We start from the raw sequence: 24,014 nt of genomic DNA on the forward strand, positions 1-24,014 counted from the left end.
TATTGAATTAGGATACCACCCTATGACCTTATTTAATCTTAATTATCTCCTAGAAACCCCATCTCCAAATGTAAGGACACTAGGCATTAAAGTTTCAACATAGGAGTTTTGGGGGAACACAAGTCAGTCATTAGTAGTGGGGGCGTGTTTAGCTTTACTCTAAAGGAAGAATAGTGCTACTGATATTCCTGAGAGCCCAAAACTGTTTGACTTGTGAAGAGAGCATCTTTCTTCCACTTTATGGACACCTCTCTGTTCCCCATGAAGTGGGTGGATAGATTACCCATTGGACAATTGAACTGGCTTCAAATTTGGCAGAAAGGGCCAAGTTCAAAACAGAAAGAAAAATTAAAATTTCTTTGAATAAACTAATCTTTTGTTGGGTGGAGTCTTTCATTATCTTAGTAAAGAACCTCCTAGGGTTGGATCAGAGATGGCTTCAGTGTCAAGACTTAGTCTTTTCGTCCTTTCTGTCTAAAAAAATAACCCTATTCCCTGGAGGCTTTTAGTTACTGCTCCATTTGTTTTCTAGGAAGCTAAAGAAACTATTTAGGAAGCTGAAAGATGAGACAGAACCTGGAGAAACTGATCCTACCCATTCAAAACATCCGGAGCAGTGGGACCTGGACTACAGCTTGGAACCATATACTGGGCTGACTCCGGAGTACATGGAAATGAGTAAGAGCCCCTGTTCTTCTTTCTGTGGGAGCAGGTTCAGACAAGAGTCTGTGTAGGGAGAAAGGGAGAGGCTGGGAAGCATGACTGGACAGCCTCTGCTCCTTCGTGAGCTTCATGGCTACTCTATGTCCTGTTTGGTACCACAAGAAAGTTGCCCTGGAATGAAAACCAGAAGTACTTTTGATTTGCTGAATGATACCAGGGATGATGGCCTCTCCTTCTTAAGCCTCTGCTCATCTATAAAAGAAAATGTTTCATCTTTCAAGTCTCTTCCTATGGTTTCTCTCATTAATCAAGCTGAAAGGGAAATAGTGAAATCTGAAATTTAAGAATACACTTTTGATGAATGGAGAGTAAAATAATCCTGTGACTCTTGGTCCAAGGGTGCATACATCTTTAAAAAGGAGACTATAGTAAAGCTCCTGTGCTGATTAGGTAGGTCTGGGTGTGAGACTTGAGGGCATGAGCATGTCTCAGTGCAGGCTGATAGAAGCTGATCCCAGGATTCTACATTGTAAGAAGTGTTCTATCTTAGAGTAGCTGCCTTCAAACTCTTGATCACTTGAGAATAATCCTGATCTTCTCTTGGAATGAGAAGCCTTTTAGCATGAGTTGAAACTAGCAAATTAAAAGTATAGGATACCACAGATCAAGAGCCTAGATATAGCACTTAAACATTTGCTCAATCTAGAGATTATAGAGACTCATCAATCAGTACCACTGAACACTTAATTCAATACTTAATATCATTACATCTGTCACTGAATTTGCACAATGACTGCTGATCCCTTTGGTTACTCGCTTTTCACAGGGGCTACCAGTGTCTCTCTGTGCACTATGTACCTCACTCAATATTTCTAGTGATTATTTATTCTGCTCTGTTGCAAGGATGTGCGCATGTGTGTCAGGGCTGGAAGGATGAGCAGGGTCTAGATTATATAGCCATGAAAACTGTGTTTTAGCTCTGGAGTGTCTAGGATTTGAGACAAATAGTGATCTTTGTAATCTAAATCAGTTTTCAGAGAAGAAACAATCATGATGTATGCTTCAGGATCCATTGGCAAAGAAAATACCAAGACCCAATTTATGGAAACATGTAGATTCCTCATGCTTTTCACATTTAGCTAAGTGTTACCTCTAATCCCCAATCAGTACTGAGACAGACACTTATACAGAGGTGACTGCTCATATTTCAGATACCATTCCACATCTGTCATCCTCTCAACCACAGAGAAGACAGTGATTTAGGCTTCCATTTGAGAAGAGGCTATCTTAGGAATCTTTAAGCTCTGTCTTTTACATGCCTGCCTGTCTGTCTGTCCAGCTATCTTATTATTTCAAAGCTTCCTTTTGAGTGATTAAGGGCAGAGACCTTTGAGCCATTGTCCTCGAGTTCAAATCCCACCTCTGACTAAATAGCTAAATAATCTTGATTACATGACTAACTTTTGTGTATTAGTAAGTTCTTCATCACTGTGACCAAAATACCTAACAAATGGGTGAAAGGAGGAATTATTTATTTCACTCAGTTTCACAGGTTTTAGTCTATGGTTGTTTGGTTCCATGTGCTTGGGCAGAAGAACATGATGGCAGCAGGAATTTCTTCATTTCATTGAGGAAGCAGAGAGAGGGACAGGAAACAGGAAAGGGCCAGGGACAAGATAACCCCAAGGACATACCCCCAGTTATCTTCTTCCAGTGTAGCCCTGCCTTCCAAAGTTTCCAGAACCTCTCAAATTATGCCACCAACTGGGGATCAAGCCCCCAATACATGAGAGTTTTGGAGGGTCACTTCATATCCAAACCATAACATTCCACCCATGGCCCCCAAAAGGCTCATATTCATCCCATTGTGAAAAACACATTCAGTCTGACTCCATGAATCCTCATAGTCTTAACAGTTCCATCACTGATCAAAAGTCCAAATTCAAGGACTTTTGAGACTTAAGGCAAACTCTTTAGTCTTTAGCTTCTGTAAAATCAAAAAGAAAGTTCTAAACCTCCAAGATACAATGGCACACAGTAAACACTCCCATTCCAAAAGAGAAATGGGAACATAGAAAGGACAAATAGGAATAAAGCAAGGCCAAAATGCAGCAGGGCAAGCATTAAATTCTTACGCCTCCTGTGTGACATTGGGGGCATATGGTGTTGTGATCTGAACTTCAGTGGGTTGGACACCTCACCTGTGTGGCCTTGCCATTTGCATCAAATATTGTATGGTAAATGTTATTAGGCTCTGGAGTCAAACCACTGGTTTTCCAGTCCTAACCCTGTTGCATGCCAGCTACACAACTCTGGGCTTGATGCTTAAAGTTAGCTAGGCCCGATTTTCCCATCTAAATGGTGGGTTTGGTGATAATAGCACTTACCTCCTGGGGTGTTCTGAGAATTAGGTTATAAATACAAAGTAGTTTAACAAATAGTGATTATACACATAGTCTATACACTGTAACCACCATTATTACTACCAAGAGTCCAACTTCTCTTGAACCTCCAAAGTTTTTGTTGTTGTTTTACTAGAAATAGTTTGAAACCTCTGGATGTAGTGAGGTTCTTCCCATTCTATCAGCATTAAGATTATGTACAAATGTTTAAAGAATGTGGGTACCAGACTCCAAGGCAAATCTGAGAATTGCACTCTGAAGTCTGAGCTATAAACACTCTGAGATATTTGTCCTTCTAAAGAACTCTAAGCCCTTAGGGCTGCACTTGACAAGTCTGGAATCTCAGATGGGCTCTTTTTGTCATCTATTTATCTAAAGCCTGCAAGTTTTTGTTCCTCTAGTCATCCAGAACATTTTCACTATTGTCTTCCTACCTCAGGAATTCACTTATCCCCCTAAGAGCCTCCTACAGCTTCTTAAGTGCAACCCAAATGTTGAAGGCCTGGGGCCATTAATGTGGGTGGTGAAATAAATTTCTTCTGTCACTTGGTTATTAAAGGAAATCTCATTTTTCTTAGTCATGACCTTAAATTCTCTTAAATCCTAATAGTAATGGAGGAGCATCATGATTGTGAATTTAGTTATTCTTTACTTAGAGTGAAAGTCACATAATTATTTTGAAGAAGCAGTGGCTTACCCAGTCTCTCCTACTCTCTAGAAATGTCCAGCAAGTCCTACAGAATCACCCAGCAGGGGGCAAATACAGTGGACACATTCACTTCAGAGACCAGGGCATCAGAGACCTTGCAGTCACTTCTAAGTTGTCTCATAAAATTGCGAGTTTGAACTTCCAGGCTTAGGAGTAGCACCCTCAAATTGGTACAGATCCTGTTTTATTCTCCATGACTTCTTTCCAAGTTTGCACCAATTGCAGCTGGAGAGAGGTCTGTCTAATTCATAGATCCTTCCCTTACTGACTTTGCCTCTACTAAGAATTTTGAATTCCTGTTTGAGCCCTCACCCCTTCTCCTTTGAGTTACTGCAAATGGATCCTAATTTGGCTTCCTGCTTCCTTTTCCACTCCTTCTGCATTTTTCTTCTCACTTATTGGAATGACTTTTCTAACATGCAAACTTAAGATCCTTCAGTGTGACTGACTTCTCTTAGATAAAAGTCATGTTCTCAGTGCAGCACATAGGGGCTTCCATGAACTGGTTCTTGTTTGGCCATCCCTTCTTTGGTACAAATATGCATGTCTGGTTAACTCACACTACCATATCTGCATTTGCCAATGCTGTCCTATCTGCCAAAGCTCTTACTAAGTAGTTTAAGATCAGACACATTTGCTTTTGGAGGCATTTCTACTTCTCCACTTTCAGTCCGTCTTCTCTTGTACCTGTGCCCGTTAGGAAATTTGAATGTTTTGGAACAAGGACTCATTCTACTCAGCGCAGTTCTTAGAACATAGTAAAAGCTCAATAAAAATCTTCTTGAGGCCAGATGTGGTGGCTCAGGCCTATAATTCTAGTTACTTGGAAGACAGAGATTGGGAGGATTGCATTTCAAGGCCAGCAGGCAAAAGGTTCATGATACTCCATCTTAACAAATGGCTCAGCTTCATCTCAGCTATGTGGGGAATCACAAATAGGAGGATTGTGGTCCAGGGCAGCCCAGGCACAAAGGTGGTCCCAGTCTCAAAGATAACCAGTGCAAAAAGGGCTGGAGGCTTGGATCAAACTGTAGAATGACTGCCTAGCAAGCATGGGGCCCTGAGTTCAACCCCCAGTACCACACACACACACACACAAAGAACGAATAGGTAACTTCCCTTCCCGCGGTGGCAGGGAAGTGGAAGTCTCACTTGTCCCATCATATTTGGACCTCCCTTTTAGAACATATGTAGATATTTCTTTATGTGCAGCAAATTTCATCTCTCAAGACCAACATTATCCACCATGTTTATTATTAGGATTTTTCTCCAAGAAAACTCACTTCCGGTTTTGACTTTTCCCTTTCTTTCTGGGGATCAAGTCTTTTGTGGAAGTGGACAGAGTAAGGTGCTCTGCCTCTGAGGTTGACTTGGTTTGAATCTCAATTCCAATTCCACATCCTGAAGCCTCCCCTCCTTGCCACTCTTAGGGTAGTGCTGTAGTGTCAGGACTGGTGCCTGGGGCTGAGACATAGGGACAACAGATGTAACCCATGCCCTCCAAATTTGGAGTTTGGTAGCAGAGGGATGGCAAGCAGCTGGTGACCAGGAAGGCCCTCACTGTCATGGAAGAAAACTCTCCCAAGTCTCTTTGCAGCTTCCATGTGACCATAGAGAGATATATTATGGAGAATTGCCATTTTTCCTCTTGCTTTCATCCTATAATTGCCCACTCATCAAACATCCTTCAGTTTTAAAACCACCACTGGACCCAAGAAAGGAGGCTCATACCCCAGTTACCACCTTGGGTGTGAATTTGAGACATCACACAAGGCAGGATAGATCAAGAAAGAGGAAACATTTCCAAGCTATTCTGCATGGAGACTTCGTTCCCTTGACTATCTTTTGAGTGTTTTACCTATTAATGGCCCTACACAGCTTCCAGGATCTTAGCTGAGAAATCTCACCTCTGGTTGTCCTCACCTCTTTCTGAGTGTACCCCCATCCTATGGGTTTGTAGCATCCATGATCTGCCCTGTGGGGTATCTTTGAAGGCCACCCTTCCTGTATGTCCTCTAGCCTCCTAAAGCAAGAGCCTTTTCTCTTACATCCTCAACACAGCCACCTGCTATCACCCTCTTTGTTTTTCTGAGGTGTGGAGTTCATTGTTCAAGAATACATACTACTTCTCAATCTTTCCCTGACTGACCTTTCATCTTCCCCTTGCCCTGGAATTCCCTGTGCCTTCTCATTCACACATCCAAAGCTGATTCTACATCACTGGCTTCACAGTGATTAATTAATTAATTTGTCTATTTGTTTTTTGCGGTACTGGGGCTCAAACTCAGAACCTACACCTTAAGCCACTCTATCAGCCCTTTTTTGTGTTGGGTTTTTTCAAGATAGGCTTTCATGAACTATTTGCCCAGGCTGGCTTGGAACTGTGATCCTCCTGATCTCTGCCTCCTGAGTAGCTAGGATTACAGATGTGAGCCACTGGCGCCTGGCTTCAATTAATTTAATAACCAAAAAATGTCTGTTGGAAATTAATTCCCAGGGCAGGTTTCTGGACTTGCAGTGCCTTTGCCCAGTGCCCATACAGCCTGAGCACATTCCAGGGTAATCTGTAAAGGAGTGACAAAGTGAATGAGGGCATCATTTTATCTTGTCTCAGCTTTCTCTTGTGAAGGCTGAAAGCACCTCACCTTGTAGTAATGCTGTAGCCAACCCTCATTTATTTATGGGCTGATAATCCAGACAGTAGATTATCAAGATTTTGCTTATCCTTCTCTCTTTCTGCCTCCTCCTCCTTCTCCTTCCATGGCCCCTTCCCCCTTCACTTCTGCATTCTCCCCGCCCCCACTCCAGGCTATTATGCTCTCCTTGCAGAGTAAGTCAGGGAAATAAGAGAAGGTGTAATGTGAACCCATCCATATGCTCATGGATGGTAGCTCTGGGAAATAGCTGCAGGAGAGAAGACAGAAGCCCACAGCAGACGCCAAACCTCATCGGAGGCAACAGTTTTCTGCCATCCCCATGGATAGCTAATAAGACCTGGTGACAGCCACCACTCCACTACTTTTGATTCTCTGCATCCATGTCCTTGAAGTAAATATCTTTTCACATCTGTCATCTCTTGTTTCTTTAGATGATCACTTGTAGGGCACGGTGAGTGATCTCTCTTCTCCCCATACTCCAAGAGGATGTGGTGTCATTTGGGTGAGACTCCAGCTCTGCCAGCAGTATGGTCTTGGGCATGCCATCTCTCTGGGCCTCTCTTTCTTCCTCTATGTTATAGGGAATTAAACCAGAGCATTAGGTTTTCCCTAATGTTATGCAACCCACTAGTGGTGAAAATGATGGTGCAGTCTGTCACAGGTATGCATAAATGCTAATATTTTGGAAACAACAGATAAAATCAAGTCAATGTTACCTTTGCTTTCTTGGATTCTTAGGTGTTGTTTGGAGTCAGACAGCAAGGGAAGTTCAGCTTGCCCAAATGGAAGTGAGAAGTGCACACACACTCATTTTCATCGAGTGTTTTGATAAAAATAAGGAGTTTCAAACCACTGGGCTTTGCAACCTTCAGGGTCCTGTTGGATTCTGGTGTCCTAGTTGATACATACCCACTGAACAATGCACCTCAAAACCAAGAGGCCCAGGGTTGATGTGAGCAGCCTGGGGTCACTCCAATGACTCATTAGTGGAACTGAGACTAAAGCCCCTTTCTACATCATTCCACAGTAAAATTTCATCAAGACCTACAGGAAGTGGGGCTCAGTGGAAGGATGGAGTGGAGTGAGGTTTCCTCCTTCCTTCCCAACTGGCTAGACCTCCCCAGTTCCAGAAGGGCCCTTGTCTTGGACTTTGAACAAAAAATGAGAGCAGTGAAACCAAAGCTGCCTGCTCCCTCTGGTGTGCCTGACATGGTGATGCCTGCCCCACTCTCAGCTGTCAGCTTCCTTCCCATGATCCCCAGGACCACCCATGCAGACAGGAAGTGCGCTGAGCCCACTCCAGCCTGTCAGTTGTAATGGCAGGGCAGGTCATCAGTGGAGGGTGGCAGGGAGTAGGGAGAGATGTATTATATTTACATTCTTCTAAATTGAGTTGGAACTAGGGCCTGGGCTGCAGGCTTGGGGGAGGGGCATGAGGTGAAGGGGAAGCTGGGAGGGAGAAGAAAGGCTGGAAGTCAGTTTGAGGAGGGGCCAGGGTAGGGAGCTACCTCTGGGCAGGAGTGGCTCCAGACAAAGAGAAACCTGAGAGTGAGAGATTACTGGAAAAACCTGTGAGGGGAGCAGCTAGCTTTCGAGGGAATCTCCGGTATCAAACCCTTTTCCTGAAGAGCTTACTAAGAAGGACTTCAAGGGTAGCCTCCCACCCCCATCTCCGAGGGGAGAAAGAACACCAGCCCAGGAGCATGCCATGGCATTAATCATCACTGTCCCCAGCCCCAAAATGGGGCTTCAAAACTCCTTTGCAGTAGGCCCTCACAGCCAGTTATGGGGTTTTTCCTTAGGACCTGCTGAGAAGAAATTCTTTGCTTTAGAAGCTTCAAATTATTTCTCTGGATACTTGCAAAAGTTAGACATTTCCTACAGAGCAGAATTTGATAGAAAAATGTAGACCTGAATTTAATCCTGTAAAAGGTGTTTAGTGTCAAGTTCCAAATGAATTTCTTGATAATGTTTTATTGTCATTTTATCCAGTTAAATAAATGACACAATAAATTGTTAGTTTTTCACACCTGAAGGCTAGTGACTATATTCATGATATAACCGGAGTCTGTTCATGATATAACTACATGTAACCACAGTAGGTGCTCCAAAAATGTTTGTGAAGAAGGAAGAAGTATAAAGAATGAAAATGTGATCCTAAAGTGAGGCCTTTGAAGACAAAATAACAACAGTTGGAACCCACAGACATCACCTTCCATCAAAGCTCTCCACATACCCTTGCTGTATTGGTTTAGTTGGGACAATCTACCCCTCCCCTCAAGGTGTCAAAAATCCTTGTCTTGAATTATTTTTGGTTAGAGAATGCTATCATCCTGAGAGCAGAGCCCCTATGGCAATATAAATTGATAAGCTTGTGAAATTATATAGGTAGTTCAGGCCAAATATCCCACAGATTAGTCAACAACTATTGTTTTATAACAAATACCTCAGAGCCTCAGTGACTTACTGAGAGAAAATGAAGAGCAGTAGAAAGAGCTGGCTTGGGAGGTGGGGTACTCCATTCTGGAAATGATCAGGTGAAAGTGCCATTTATTAAAACAAAACCTAGTGCTTCCAATAGAGAAGTGACAAGGTGACGCCCAAGATTCCTTTCATCTCTGCTATTCTTTGGTAGAGAAAACACTGGGTAGTTTCCGGTTTTCTATTAAAAGCAGGACGTGGATAATGAGGTATTCTAGAAGATCAGCACTGAAGCCCACATATTCTGTCACACAGAACTCTAAGTGTGTGTGCTACAAGTCAATGGCTCAGAGAACCAGGAAATTCCTCTTTCTGAGCCATCCTGTTTACGTGAATTGAGTCATTCCACTGGGTAATTAGGCCCTGCCACCTTCTCCAAATGGCATTTGAACACAGTTCGGGCAACATCCAGGGTGTTGTTCCAGCATTTCTGGGAAGTGGCCTGAGTCCTAGGTCATTCATCTCCTTTTGCTTCTGAGGCATGCACTGCTTCTCATTGTTTGTACTAAAGGTCCCTCTTCCCATGTGTACTTAGGGAAAAAAGCAAGACTATATCTGTATATTACATTCTTACATCACCTCCGTGTACTATAGAAGGCTCCAGATATATACAAGGTGATTCATCAGTGTTGGGAAAAATGGATGAATGAATAAAGAAATGAGTGGAAGGAGACCCTCTTAATTTAAAATTTATGAAAAACCATACAAATTTCCCATTTCTCTTTTTACTGTAACAGCCAGGAAGCTCAGAGGAACCTTGTCATTCCACAATAGTTACATGATGGGTCCATGAGTTTGAATGTTTGTTTTACCCTCTTGTTTGTTTGGCAGCTTCTTGACTATTGTGACTAGTCTCTTTGGGACTTCTGCCTTCTTCACTGCATTGCCATAGTCCATATGGGTGAAGGGGACAAGGATGAGTGCTTAAGTGGTCCTCACATTCCCAGTTTGCAGTTGGACCAAGCAAACAAAAATGAGAAAGCCAGTCCATTCATTTATTCATTCACTCATGAAAACTCATTAGGCTGTTGTCAGAAAGTGAACCAGCAGGTCTTACCAACTCAGTTCTTTCTAGCTTTGTCGTAGGACTATAGTGATGGAGTTTCCTTGAGGCACAAAGAAAGGAAGAAAATTCAGATCAAATGTATCTTGCTGATTGGTACCTGTGTTGCACTAATTTTCACACAACAAATCATTTATTTACATTTTTAGTGGCACTGGGATTTAAACTCAGGTCTTCTCACTTGTTAGGCAGGCATTGTATTGCTTGAGCCATGCCTGCAGTACTTTTGCTGTGGTTATTTTGGAGATAGGGGCTTGCTTTTTGCCCAAGCTGGCCTGGACCACGATCCTCCTATTTTAACCTTCCCACTATGGCTGGGATGACAGGCACACACCATCACACCCAACTATTGGTTGAGATGGGGCTAGCCTTAAACCATGATCCTCCCTATTTCATCCTCCCAAGTAGCAGGATTACAGTCATAAGCCACCAGTGCCTGATTGCAGCAAACTCTTAATACTTAAGCTGTCCCCTCATGCCTGCCCCTTCCTGTTATAGGGTTTCTGAATGAAGCATAAAACCACTGCAGATTGAAAGGGAATTCCACTGAGTATCTTTGTTTCCTAAATAGCTTGTGAATTTGGATCAGTGGGACAAGAAAATCATAACTACCAGTCACACAATGAACCTTCACATATTACTTTGACTTGTTATTTAAGTTGAGCCCAGTGATGATGAATTTTGTGAAACCTCCTCAGATCTGCTGATAAAAGCAGGTTGTTCCTGCCCAGTGTTCCACAGCACCCTGCTGTCCAGCTCCATGATACTGTTAAGGCATGTTTACATGTCCCTGTTCTCCACTGCATATTCTGAACTCTTGGAAGTATAATGCAGTACTCTATTTGTCCCTAGTCTGCCTTGTGTTGCTATAACAGAATACTTGAGACTGGGTAGATTATAAATAATGAAAGTTTATTTGACTTATGATCCCAGAGCTGGGAAGTCTAAGAGCCTAGCTCCAGCTGGTAAGAGCCTTCATGGTGTGTCATTCCATTGTGGAAGGCAGAAGAGCAAGAGAATATAGAAAAAGAGGGGACCAAAGTTGCTCTTATAGCAAACCCACTCTCACAGTAATGAACCTACTCTTATGATAATGACATTAATCCATTCATAAGGGCAGAGTCCCTGGAACCAAATCAGCCCTTACAAGCGCTACTTTTCAGCACTGTTGTATTGGGGGTTAAGTTCTTACACAGGAACTTTGTGAGATGCGTTCGAACCATAGTACTCTAATCTTTGCTTTCTACCAATAAACATGGAGTGCAGTATGCAGACTGTGCTCAATAAACACTTGAATAAACTCGTTGAATGAATGAGGGGGTAAATATTGAGTGGTGGATATTGACAACTCTTACAGTTCTGTCAAGCCACTTACTGTTGTCCCAAGCAACAGACACTCAGGCTAAGAATGTAGCTCGTGCTCTTTCTTCTTACTGTATCTTTCTACTTACACGGTCCACCAACACTTGTGACTCTTATTTTTATGCCAGATACTCTCAGTTCTGTCAGTGTCCTTAGAAGAGGATCACTGGGCACAGATTGAAATGTGGACTGATAAAATAGACAGTAATGATCTTCCCTGGTTGTGCTTTTCTGTAAGTGTTTCTGTTGATGGCCTGCTTCTAGCAGAAGCTTTCAAAAACTGCCTCCCATGTTGCTTGTGTCAGAAGACAAATTCATATAGATGTGTTCCTCAGCTAAGCCCTTGTCTTGCTCTTTTGTGGCTCACAAAAGGAGCATTCTTAAGGCCTCAGTTTTCTGTTCTGCCAGGTAGACTGTGTTGCTTTTACTAAACTATAGAAAGTCTTCTTTTTGAAGAAGAGCCTTAATAAGTTTGATCAGAATTGGGATGTTTTTCCTCCAGCTTTCTTCAAGTTCTTCTGTACAGAGACTTGCTTGTGTAGAGGTGTTATACTTCGTTTCCATTTTTCCTCATCCTGGTTAAGGACAAGGCTTTCAGTTTACATATTTTAGTTTTCTGCCTCTGTGTGTGTGTGTTTCACAGCTGGTGACAATAAATTTATATTTGTAAAACAAATAACTTTTAAGCCTCTGCTTATGTGACAGGCACCACAGAAGATGTTGAGGGCTCAGAAATGAGTCCAGTATGGTCATTGGTCTCAAGGGGCAGGGAGCAGAACAAATAAACAATATGATGTGTACAAGGAAGACGAAAGGAGGAGAGATGTCTTTGGCACCAAGTTGGGGATGGAGGTGGAAGATAGTCTCAAAGGGAAGGTTAAGTTTGAGTTGAACCTGAAAGATCAATAGTAATTCACTTAGCCGTAGAGAAGGGGAATTAGAGCAGTGGCAGGAGCACAGGTTCAGAATTGAACAAATGGTTTGGAATGGTTGGAAAGCAGGTAGAATTGACCTCCAACATTCCAATTAAATATTAGCCCTGAGCACATAATGTGGGAGAAAATAAGTCTGTAGAAATAAGTTATTAGAGTTGGATCACAAAGGGACTTGAATGTCAGGCCAGGGTCTAGACTTTGTGTTGTGTGTGCATGCCTACAAAAGGGTAGAAATTTTCACAGAAGAATTTTAAATAAATGAGTGAAAAAAATCATGGTCTTTTCCACCAACTCTGGCAGTACATTCGATTCTGCCTAACTCTGTTGTTTTTCTTCTCTAAGCAGATGGCCTGAAAAGTCCTTGCTGGATGCTGTCTTGTTTAGCTTAACCCACTTGTCTTGTTATTTTAACCTAAGCTCAGGTAATCACCCATGATTTAAATTGTCCCCAGCAGCAGACAGGGTCTGGCTGGTGGTTGTTTTAGAAGGTTCTTGGCTGCTGGAGTGTGAGAAGAGAAAACTAAGGGAGTTTGTGCCCAGAAGTTACTTCCAGGCTTTGTGCTTCCAGCTAGCATTTCTGGAGCACTTTACAGCAGGCTTTGTAAAGATTTAGTTGAAAATCAACTTCAGGATTCTTCCCTAATTGGTTTGGCCAGGTTGAATCTGTTGCTGGTCAAGCCAAGCTGGCTTCTATTATGCAGCACACTGAGGATTTCCGGTGTTGTTCTTATCCTAACAGAGGCTTGCTGTTTTTAGAAACAAATCTTGGTGTTGGTGAAGACCACTATTGCTGTGTCTTCTGAAGTGAACCCAGCAGGGCTCCCATCTGATACAGCATTTCAGGCCTTCTACTGAAAAGAGCAAGTCTTGGATTTGGCATTCACATGCTAGTGGGTTTTGCCTTTATATTTTTCCTCAAGATTAAAATAAAGCTTGCTATTTGTTTCTGCCTCTTTGGATTGCATCCTGGGAATGGCCAGGGTATCCAGTCTAAGCAGATGATACCTACAGCAATGGGAAATCTGTGAGGAGGAGAAATCACTTGGCCTGTGATATCCCAGAGTAACAGAAGAGGAGGGGACAGGGGCATCCTGTCACTGCTGACTTGGTATCACTAGCCTTTGCTGAGTGCACTCTCCTGAGGTTGTCCAGTGCTGACCATATAGACTTACAGGGCAAGAGTATGGAGACCAGACATTTTATTATGGCACTGAAATAGTTGACAAGAACTCTTTTTTTTTTTAAATTTTTATTGTTTTATTATTCATATGTGTATACAATGCTTGGGTCATTTCTCCCCCCTGCCCCCTCCCCCTCCCTTACCACCCACTCCGCCCCCTCCCTCTCCCCCCCACCTCCTCGATACCCGGCAGAAACTATTTTGCCCTTAACTCTAATTTTGTTAAAGAGAGATATAAGAAATAATAGGAAGGAACAAGGGCTTTTGCTAGTTGAGATAAGGATAGCTATACAGGCAGTTGACTCACATTAATTTCCTGTGCATGTGTGTTACCTTCTAGGTTAATTCTTTTTTATCTAACCTTTTCTCTAGTTCCTGGTCCTCTTCTCCTATTGGCCTCAGTTGCTTTTAAGGTATCTGCTTTAGTTTCTCTGCATTGAGGGCAACAAATGCTAGCTAATTTTTTAGGTGTTTTACCTATCCTCACACCTCCCAGTTGACAAGAACTCTTAAAGGGCATCTAGCTGGCACTGGAAAATGATTGTGTTGAAGAAAGAGCTGGTGTCTGGAGAGTTTGTGAAGACAAAAAGGCAAACTGTCAGAGTACTTCTAGGTGACAGACGTCTATCACTGCCCTGGCGTTCATGTGAAAGAGATATGAGTAAGTGGAAAGTCCCATTTCTCCAGAAGCTGAAAAAGACATTGGATTTCCAAATGGCATTTGTACGGATGTGGCGAGGGCATGCTGAATACATTTGCAATCAGTCAGAAGTAATCTACCCTTTTTCCTCATTGCCTGTCTCCTTGCCAAGCCCTGGTGGAGGCTTTGGAGTATTCACACAATTCTGCTGGAGGAAGTCACTTATGATAAGAAGGTTTGCCCTGTTGAACTGAGCTCATTAGAATCAGGAATGCCAACTCCAAACTCCATAAAGAAAGACACATCTATATATGTTCTTAAATATAGACATGCTGTTTATAGGTTTTAGAAAACTAGTCCGACATCTGTTTCGCCTTCCTGGTTAATTGTGGCCCTGTTGCCCCTCTTCCTTTAACCCTACTTCTGACTCAAAAGTGCAGTTTTCAGCACTTTTTGAAATAGAACTTGCATTTTTAATTAGTTCCTGGAATTTATCTTTGAAGATTTCTCTGCCCTTCCCCACCCCTATTGGCCAGCCAACTAGCCAAGTGGTCATTCCAAGGACCCAACCTTGACATGTTTGAGCAAGTGTCTGGCCACTGAATGGCACCTGCCAGTCTCCTGAGAATCTACTTGCACCTAGAACAATGGCAGAGGACAGAATTGTATCAGCAAGACCAATGACAGTGATGGTGACTCATACTTATGGGCCTAGCAAATGCCAAATCAAAAGCAGTTGTGGTGGATAAAATTCCACGTGTGTTCTCTCTTGAAACTTGTACTGCAATTGACTTATCCCTCTCTGTGTATATGTATTCTTATGTATATGCCTGTTTGGGTCCTGGTTTTTTATTTTTATTTTTTTTGAATTAGCCTAGAATCTTGTAGCTTATCTAAGAGAACAAGAATCACAACACCACAGCAAATCAGACTTGTAGGAAACTTGAACCAGATCCTTTGAAGATATTAACACCATTAAACACAGAGGTGGGAACAAAAGCATGTGGCTGGTTACAGAGATGTCTGGCTCTAGAACTTGGGTTTCCTGACTTGTGTTCAGTGCTTAAACCTTATGTTTGTGTCTGTTTAGCAGTGTTTCTTCCAGCCATTGCACATGTTGATACTTATTTCAATAAGAATAAAATTACACATAATACATAACACTTATGAAGCAATTGGATGTCAGACATTGTCCTAAGTACATTATGTATGTAATATCATTTATACTGATGAGTAACCAGTTAGGTGGATATTATTATTTTATGATTCTCAATTTACTGTTGAAGTAACTGAGGCAGGGAAAGTATAATACCTTGCCCTTAGTGTGTGGGAAAGTCCAAGAAGACTGACTTTCCTGGGACTCAAGGTGTGTTTCCATCAGCAGATATGTACTGAGTCCCTAGAATGCATAGAGCCCCACAGACAACTGGTTGACCCCATGATTCAGGAGTGGGTAACTGGTCAACCTCCTTGATCCATTGAGTGGAGAGACGGATGGACAACTGGTCGACCTCCACTACCCACCCACAGATGGGGAGGGAGATTGTGTGCGGAGGCGACTGCGGTGGTCGGTCGGGATCTCTCCTCTCAGGGACACCAGAGCAGAAGGCTGTGGCTGAGCACAGGGTGGTGGGGTTCAGAGCAATTGATACTGCAGTAGTTTGGGGGACACACAGAATTTTGTCAGCTGGCTGTGCACAAGTGAACAGAAGTGCCTGTGTGTCAGGGATAGTTGGAGAGTGAGAAGTTTATGGGACTGAAAGACAGAAGCAGGGTTACCAAGAGAGGGTGGTTGAGAGGAGATTATAAAGTACCCATATGCAAAGGAAAGGATTCAGATTACACTCAGGATAGAGGGAAACTCCATGGAAATCTATTTCCTTCCTTGCCCCAGTGGTACTGGTGTTTGAACCCAGGGATTTGCACTTGCTAGGCCTTCAGCCCTTTTTGCTATGGTTATTTTTGAGATAGAGTCTCGCCTTTTCCCAGGCTGGCCTGATCTGCAATCCTCCTATTTTATACTTCTGCTATGGCTAGGATGCAGCATCCCACATAGCTTGGGATAATAGGTATGTGCCACTGCATCCAAATATTGATTGAGATGAGGTCTTGGTAACTTTTCCCCTAGGCTGGCTAGAACCAACATCCTCCTGATCTTTGCCTCTTGAGTAGCTAGGATTACAGGGATGAGCTACAGCCCAGCTTGGTGAAAATCTTAATGAGCAGGTAAGTGATAGGGTCAGATTACAGGGTCTGTGTACTGGAAGCCTGGGAAGACTCATGAAAAGAACAGCAGTTGGGAGGTGATGCTGTGATCCAGACCAGGCCGGGACACCTTCCAGCATCTGGTGGGCACAGGCTGCCACACGCAAACCCTTGCCCACACTGCTTCTGAGCTCAGGATGCTCTCTGCAATTCAGCATTGCTGTTTGCCACAGGTCCATGTTGCCAGATGGTGCTAAGGTCCTCATTTGGAGACTTTGCTTAGTCTGTACCCAAAGCAGACTTGAGCTCTGCCTCCTTTGGTTCTCCTCTGTCTCTGGCACATTCTTCTTCCTCTCTTGGAACACATTAATAAAGAAGGAAAAAAACCAACTCTGTTGCACAGATTTGCCTCCACTTCTCTCTCCCCCTCAACACCAGCCCCTGGAAGGCAGGACCAGACTTTTGCCTCTCTACAGACTTGGCACAGTGCCTGAGTTTTAGTGAGCTCTCAATAAACGTGTGATGAATGAATAAACTTTCTAAACAAAGGCAGTGACTAAAGTCCAGAGCCAGACACAGTGGTGCATACTTGTGATTGCAGCACATGGGAGACTGATGCAGGAGGATCTTGAGTTTGAGGCCAGCCTGGACTACACAGCAAGAACCTGTCTCAAAAAATAACAATGAAAAACAAAACTTAAAATAGAAGGGTGAAGATTTGGGTTTTTTTTTTTTAAGTTACATTAAAGCTTGGCAAATTGTAGTCTGATGGCCAAATCCAGCTTGATTTATTTAGAGCTTTTATAAATAAAGTTTTATTGGAACACAGCCAGACCTGTGTGTTTACATGTTGTCTATGTTTGCTTTTGTTCTGTAATGGCAGAGGTGAGTTGCTGTGACAAGACCATATGGCCTGAAAATCCCAAAATGTTTATTTTTGGCCCTTTACCGGGTAGGTTTGCCAACCTCTGAGTTCACCAAATAGGATTGGTGAGTTATGGTGAAGTGTGTTAGGCAGGAAATCACCAAGACTTTTCCTTTTCATGAATCTCCCCACTGTGACAAGCCCAGATGGCGCTGGTCCTGCTGCAGATAGGAGAAAGAAACTTATGCGTGTGGTGCAGGAGGAAAGGGGACCCTGGCAAGAGGGGATGTGAGGCCACAGAGCAAGGCAGACTTCAACTCCCACTTCTGCCTGGTGAAACCTCTCATGTTCTCTCTTTTAGTCATCCAGTTTGGTTTTGTCACTCTCTTTGTGGCTTCCTTTCCTCTGGCACCTGTATTTGCCCTCCTCAACAATGTCATCGAAGTTCGACTGGATGCAAAAAAGTTTGTTACAGAACTGCGACGACCAGATGCAGTGAGGACCAAAGATATAGGTATGACTCCCCTTTGAGGTCAGAGAGGCCCACCCCCTTCTCCCTGTGCTTTGACTCCAACCACCATCTCCCACCATCCAGCACCAGGAGGGTGGCGAGGCCCTCACCTCTTCACCCCTTGGAATTTCTCATCTCCACATCCTCAGTTGTGTGGAGGTCTTAGATGCCACAGTATCCATCCCCACTTGTCCTCCAAACTTCCAGACAGGGGGGCACCTAAGCCATTCCAGACAAGCAAACTTCTGGGGTTCGGCAAACCTTCTCCCGTTACTGCCTGCAAAATGTCACCTCGAGCTACAGCCTTGTCATCGCTGGGCCCAAGGTGGGAGTAAGGCAGACACCTTTCCTTCTGTCTTACAGGAATTTGGTTTGACATTCTCTCTGGAATCGGCAAATTCTCTGTTATCATCAATGTAAGTGCTTGTGTTCACGATGCCCTCTCTGTGGGAGGCAATTTCACAGGAGTTGGGGTCTTTTCCATTTGGAGTTCTATTTAAGACAGCCTCCTGGCTGCCTCGTAACTCATCATGCTGTTGCCAGAATGGAGCAATTTAATTTTTAATTTCACTAAGAGAAAGAAAGGTAATTATCCATCTGAATGCATACCTTGGCCTTAAGAGTCAAAATCAGATCTTTGCTTGGAGCCAAGAATAATGAGGAAAGAATTCTACGTATCTATCCATCTCTTTCTTTTTCTACTCCTGAGTTAAACAATACCTGGAGTGTTGCCCAGGCAGTAATTCCTAATTGTGGTTTCTACAAGTTGTCAATGCAAAGTTTTAATTATCCTCACGGACTGTGGCACTGGCTAGGATAAGATAGGACACAAAAGGAGAGGAATCCTACCTGTTGTGACTCCTTTAACTGCCTTGCCAGATGTGTGTGACCACACTGCAGAGGAAATCCTGCTGGGCCCCAGGCCAAAAGCCCCTTTGCTTCAGCATCGTGGACGGGTGATGGCCAGGCAGGGCCTCTTGTTCTACCTCCTGAGAAAATATCAGCCAGTCTGGTGCACATCAAGAAAGCCACAACCCGTATTCATTCCCTCGGGAATGAAACACTGATTCTGGCTCTGACCTGGTTTTGACTGGAGAGGTGTAAGAAAAGGCAGAGGAAATCAGCTCACTGAATTTTTGAATGTTTTGATATAGGAAGTGCACATTTTGAAACTGAGAAGTAAAATGTAACAGCTGGGCATGGGAGCACATATCTGTAATCCCAGCTACTTGGGAGAGGCTTAAGTAGGAGGATCACAGTCAATGGCTGGCCCTGGGGCAAAAATTGGGAGATACTATCTGATAAATAAAGGAAAGAAAAGGGCTGGGGAGTATGGCTCAAGTGGGAGAGCTGGTAGACCACCTGCCAAACAAGTGCAGGGTTCTGAGTTCAAGTCCCAGTACTGCTAAAAAAAAATCCACAACTACCAAAAAGAAAGAAAGAAAGACAAAGTGAGCAAGTTAGAAAGCAGGTTAGTAGTTACTTTGAGTTGTGGATATGGGAAAGAGGCCCACAGTATTAACCACTTTTTTATGTGGTCTCTCCAAGACTTGTTTACTTATCTGTAAAATGGGACCTAAGAATAGCAGCAAACAGGATCATTCTGGAAATGAAATGGGATGATGGAAGGGCTTAAACAGTGCTTCCCAGTTGTAACTATGATGATTGTGAGAGTATTACTCACTCTCAAATATGGCTGTGGCCAGGCACACTCACATATACATTTAGAAAACAATCTCTGAACTACATTTTAAGGGGTTTTAATTGTCGGTGCAGAGTACAGTATAAACATCTGACAAAAAGATTTAAGGCTTTCTTTGCAGAAAGTACCTCTACATTCAAACATGCAATCATTCATGTGCTGTTTGGTTTGCTCCATAGACATTTATGGAGCACTTAGATATGCCAGATGCTATGTAGGATATGCACAACTCCATCTAGCAGGACTTACACCTCTCCCCTGTGTGCCTCACTTTTCCTAAGTCAGATGGATAAAGAAAGAACTTCTATTACATGATGCTGAGAGATAATGGTGAGATTGAGGGAAGTGTGGAGCTGCTTTCCTGGCTCTTTGGTTTCCCTTGGGGCAGGTGTACATGGTCATTGAACTTACTTGCCAATTGTACCAAGTGTCACTCTCATCACTAGAGTATCTTGTACTGTTTGGGCTTGGCCAGCAGCAAATGTCAACACAAATGTCTTAGAAGCAATGATTCCAGATTGGCTTAGTGTCCTAATTTGCTTTGTTGACAGCTCACCCTCTGGTAGATTCACTTGCACGTATCAAAGATAGAAAAGACAGACAAATGAGCTGCATGAATTTGGGAACAAGGGCTTGAGTATGCTGCCTGTGTCTCTAGGTCAGCCAGAGCAGCACCTCTTGATGGAGAGCCCAAGAGAGGACAGTCCCTTTGACAGATGTTCTCTGTGCCATTCAGGTAGCATCCATCTTGACTATTTTTTTTTTCTGGCAATACTGGGGTTTGAACCTGGGGCCTTGTGCTTGCTAGGCAGGTACTCTTCCACTAGAATCATGCCCCCAGATCCTTTTGCTTTAGTTATTTTTCAGAGAGGGTCTTGTATTTTCACCCAGGCCCAACCTTGGACTATTATCCTCCTACCTATGTCCCCTGTATATCTGGGTATAAAAATGTGCCTCCCCACCTGTGGCTTGTTTATTGAGATGAGGTCTCACTAACTTTTTGCCTGGGCTGGACTTGACCCTTAATCATCCTGATTGCCACCTCCTAAGTAGGTGCCTCCTGACTACTCTTCAGTGTTGTGGTTATATTCCTCAGGCTTTTGTCATCGCTGTCACCTCCGACTTTATCCCCCGCCTGGTGTACCAGTACTCCTACAGCCACAACGGAACTCTGCATGGCTTTGTGAACCACACCCTCTCATTCTTCAATGTCAGCCAGCTGAAAGAGGGAACACAGCCAGAAAACTCACATTTTGAGCAGGAAGTTCAATTCTGCAGGTAAAATAACCTGGAAGTGGAGGACCACAGTGAAGCAGAAATGGTAGATCCAAATCATGACCTAGATGGCCTGGAATGGTCTCACTCTCCTTCCTCTCTGCCTTCTGCTCCTCCCCCACCAGTTGTAAATCCATTTAAATGAATCAGAAAATGTTTATTGAGTACCTTTTGCTAGACACTATGGAGCAGACCAAGAACCATATAACCTTGACCTCAAGGATAGGAAGAAGCGGGTTAGTCACTGATCATATGGAACCACATGTACAATGGACCATGAGCACTATATGGGTATTCAGAGGAGAGGGAGATTACAGGAACTAGAATGGGAAAGGCGGGCTGCCTGAGGGGGCTGCGAAGGGTTGAATGACAAAAAGGGAGAATAGTTTAACATGGGCTAAGTCATGGTGATGGGATGGATTTTTGGATGTTAGGTAAATGCTTAGGGGCTAGGTGATATAGTTAGCAAGAAGAATGCTTGAAGGTTAGATCAAAAAGAATTAACCTAGAAGGTAACACCCACACACAGGAAATCAATGTGAGTCAATGCCCTGTATAGCTATCCTTATCTCAACCAGCAAAACCCCTTGTTCCTTCCTATTATTGCTTATACTCTCTCTACAACAAAATTAGAGATAAGGGCAAAATAGTTTCTGCTGGGTATTGAGGGGGGGAGCGGGAGGGGGCGGAGTGGGTGGTAAGGGAGGGGGTGGGGGCAGGGGGGAGAAATGAACCAAGCCTTGTATGCACACATGAATAATAAAAGAAAAATGAAAAAAAAAAAAAAAGAAGAATGCTTGTGAGATAATAATAGCAAATAATATAAAAAATATAATATATGCAGAAACTCCTAGCATTGTTGAATTTGGGTAGGATGAAGAACATATGGAAAGTCTTGACATCTGACAGGAATTTTAATGTGAAGAAATAGGAAGACATAGCCTTTTTTGGGGGTCAGGAGGTGACACAATAAAAGGTATGTTAAGGAAAATTGGTCTCAGAGAAGAAGATGGACTGGGGTTGGGAGAGCTCAGGTTTGAGCACCAACGAGATGTGAGCTCAGCTGGGCTCAGAGCAGGGTGGTGGGAGGAATGAAGAGAAGATGAGCTATTTCATGTGATAAGCTGGAAAGTTGGTGTCAACAGACATAGAAGGAAGGCTGAGCTAGGATACCTCTAGAATTTGGGCTGAAGTCAGACAACTGGGAAACTGTGGTTCCATTGATAGGGACAGGGAAGAGGCTATGAGGATCATATCCTATGGTGTGGGAGATGAGTTTAATTTCAGTCATGTTGCATTTACAATGATGGGAGGAAATTCAACAGACATTTTCACCTAATTCTTAGACATGCTAAGCTGGGATTCCAGAGTGGTGGTTGAAAGCCATCACTATAGGAATCATCGAAGCCAGGAAACAGAGAACTCTCCACTACTTACCCAAAGAAGGGCAAATAAAGAGGAGAGGAACACAGGGGAATGACTTCTTTGGCCCCTTTGTAAGCTGGTTAAGTGATAATTCCTATAAAGTCTTGATCAAATATCATACCTCATGTATTTAAAACAAAAATGTATCAGTAAGAAAAACCCAGGAAAAGATATGTGGGACCAATAAGGGTTTTGTCAGAACATCCCTAATAGTATCTTAATGTAAAAGCCCCTCCATCAAATCAGTGTTTTCTTTTTCTTATTAGTATATATTAATTATACAAAATAGCAGACTTAATTTCGACATTTTCATATGTGTATATAATGTACTTTGATCATATTCATCCCCATTATCTTCTTTTGTTTCCTCTCACTGTCTCTATTCCTCTTCCCAAGTAGTTACCCTTCTATTTTAATGTCATTTTTTAAAAAAAGAATTCTAGATTCCACATCTCAGATAAAATGTGATACTGGGCTTTCTGAGTCTGTCATTTTTTGATTAGCATGATCATCTTCAGTTCCATCCATTTCCCTGCAAATTACATAATTTTGATCTTCATGGCTGAGAAAACTCCATTGTGTATATATGCCATTCTTTCTTTATCTATTCATCCATTGATGGACACTTAGGCTGATTCTATTACTTGGCTATTGTGAATTGTGCCACAATAATCATGGGTGTGCAGGTTATCTCTATAGTAAGTTGACTTTGGTTGTTTTGGATATATACCCAGAAGTGACATGACTGGATCATATTATAATACTATATATACCTTTTTAAAGAACCTTCATACTGATTTCCATGGTATCTGTACTAATTTACATTCCTACCAACAGTGTATAAAGATTCTTATTTTTTTCAGAGTTAAAGAGTATATTTCCAATGCTTTTCCCTAGCAAATTATTGGTATCCAGAATGTCTTTTCAAATACTTATAAAATCACTATGAAAAATACAGATATCATCTTAGATAGGTGATCAAAAACTTAAGCAGACAATTCACCAAAGAGAATACTCAAGGACCAACAATGTTTGAAAAAGTTTGAAATGTTCTTAAGTAACAGGTCAGTATAACTCAAAACACAAGATGCCTTCCACACAAACCAGAATGACTAATGTGAAATAGTGAAAAGGGACAAAACCATACATTACTAAATACTGGCATGGAGCCACTAGCACACAGACACAGCATTGCAGGACTTTTCCCAGATACTCTTCTACCTCTTCCTTTCTCTTCCTCCTTCTTCTTAGTACTGGGGTTTGAACTCAGAGCCTCATGCTTGCTAAGCAAATAGGTGCTCTACCACTTTAGCCATGGCCCCCAGACCTTATTCATTAATTTATATCATCTGATATGTGTCAGATCCTTTCACAGCTTAAATTACAAAGTCTAACTCTTAGACTGAAGTCCTATTTCAGGCAGATTTGCTACTAGACTATGCATTGCCCAGGGGCCACTCTGGCTGGTGTGTCAGTCTGTCTATGGTGCTGCATTTTGATCTGCAGATCCAAAGGCATAGTTCTACAATACAGAGACTCTGTGCCAATTACTAAGTCTTTTCTAGTAAGATCTGGATCTGTTCTAGCAGGGTTCATGAAGTCAGTCAATAGATTCACACTAAACAGGCAGTTAAAAGTGAGAATTACAAATTCATTTTTATAACTGGAAGCAATCATAGAAATCATCTTGTTGTAACTTAGGAAGCTGAGGAGTTCTCTAAGACTGTAGAAGTTTCTAGTGACAGATCCAGAACTAAAGTTCACATCTATCCAAGAGTGCAGGCTTCCACTCCCAGTGGGGACCAACACCAGTGTGACTTGTGCGGGCAACATCTGTCATAGAGCAAGGGATCTCTGACCTTGTCTCTGACCTTCATATCTCCCAGTAGCAGTTATGAATATGTTTCCTAGATTTATCAGGGACTTGAACCAAAATGAC

At 42.7% G+C, this 24,014-nt stretch overlaps 1 protein-coding gene across 1 annotated transcript in view; it reads left to right on the forward strand.

The window, feature by feature from the left end:
* Ano2 (anoctamin 2) overlaps positions 1-24,014 on the forward strand; it is a 313,200-nt gene that overhangs the window by 277,660 nt on the left and 11,526 nt on the right. Inside the window, exons 20-23 of the mRNA XM_074075322.1 lie at positions 533-678; positions 17,524-17,676; positions 18,037-18,089; positions 20,472-20,653. Coding sequence (XP_073931423.1) covers positions 533-678; positions 17,524-17,676; positions 18,037-18,089; positions 20,472-20,653 — 534 coding nt within the window. The remainder of the gene's footprint in view (positions 1-532; positions 679-17,523; positions 17,677-18,036; positions 18,090-20,471; positions 20,654-24,014) is intronic.

The sequence above is a fragment of the Castor canadensis genome, chromosome 6 (genome assembly GCF_047511655.1).
Source record: "Castor canadensis chromosome 6, mCasCan1.hap1v2, whole genome shotgun sequence".
NCBI lineage: Eukaryota > Metazoa > Chordata > Mammalia > Rodentia > Castoridae > Castor > Castor canadensis.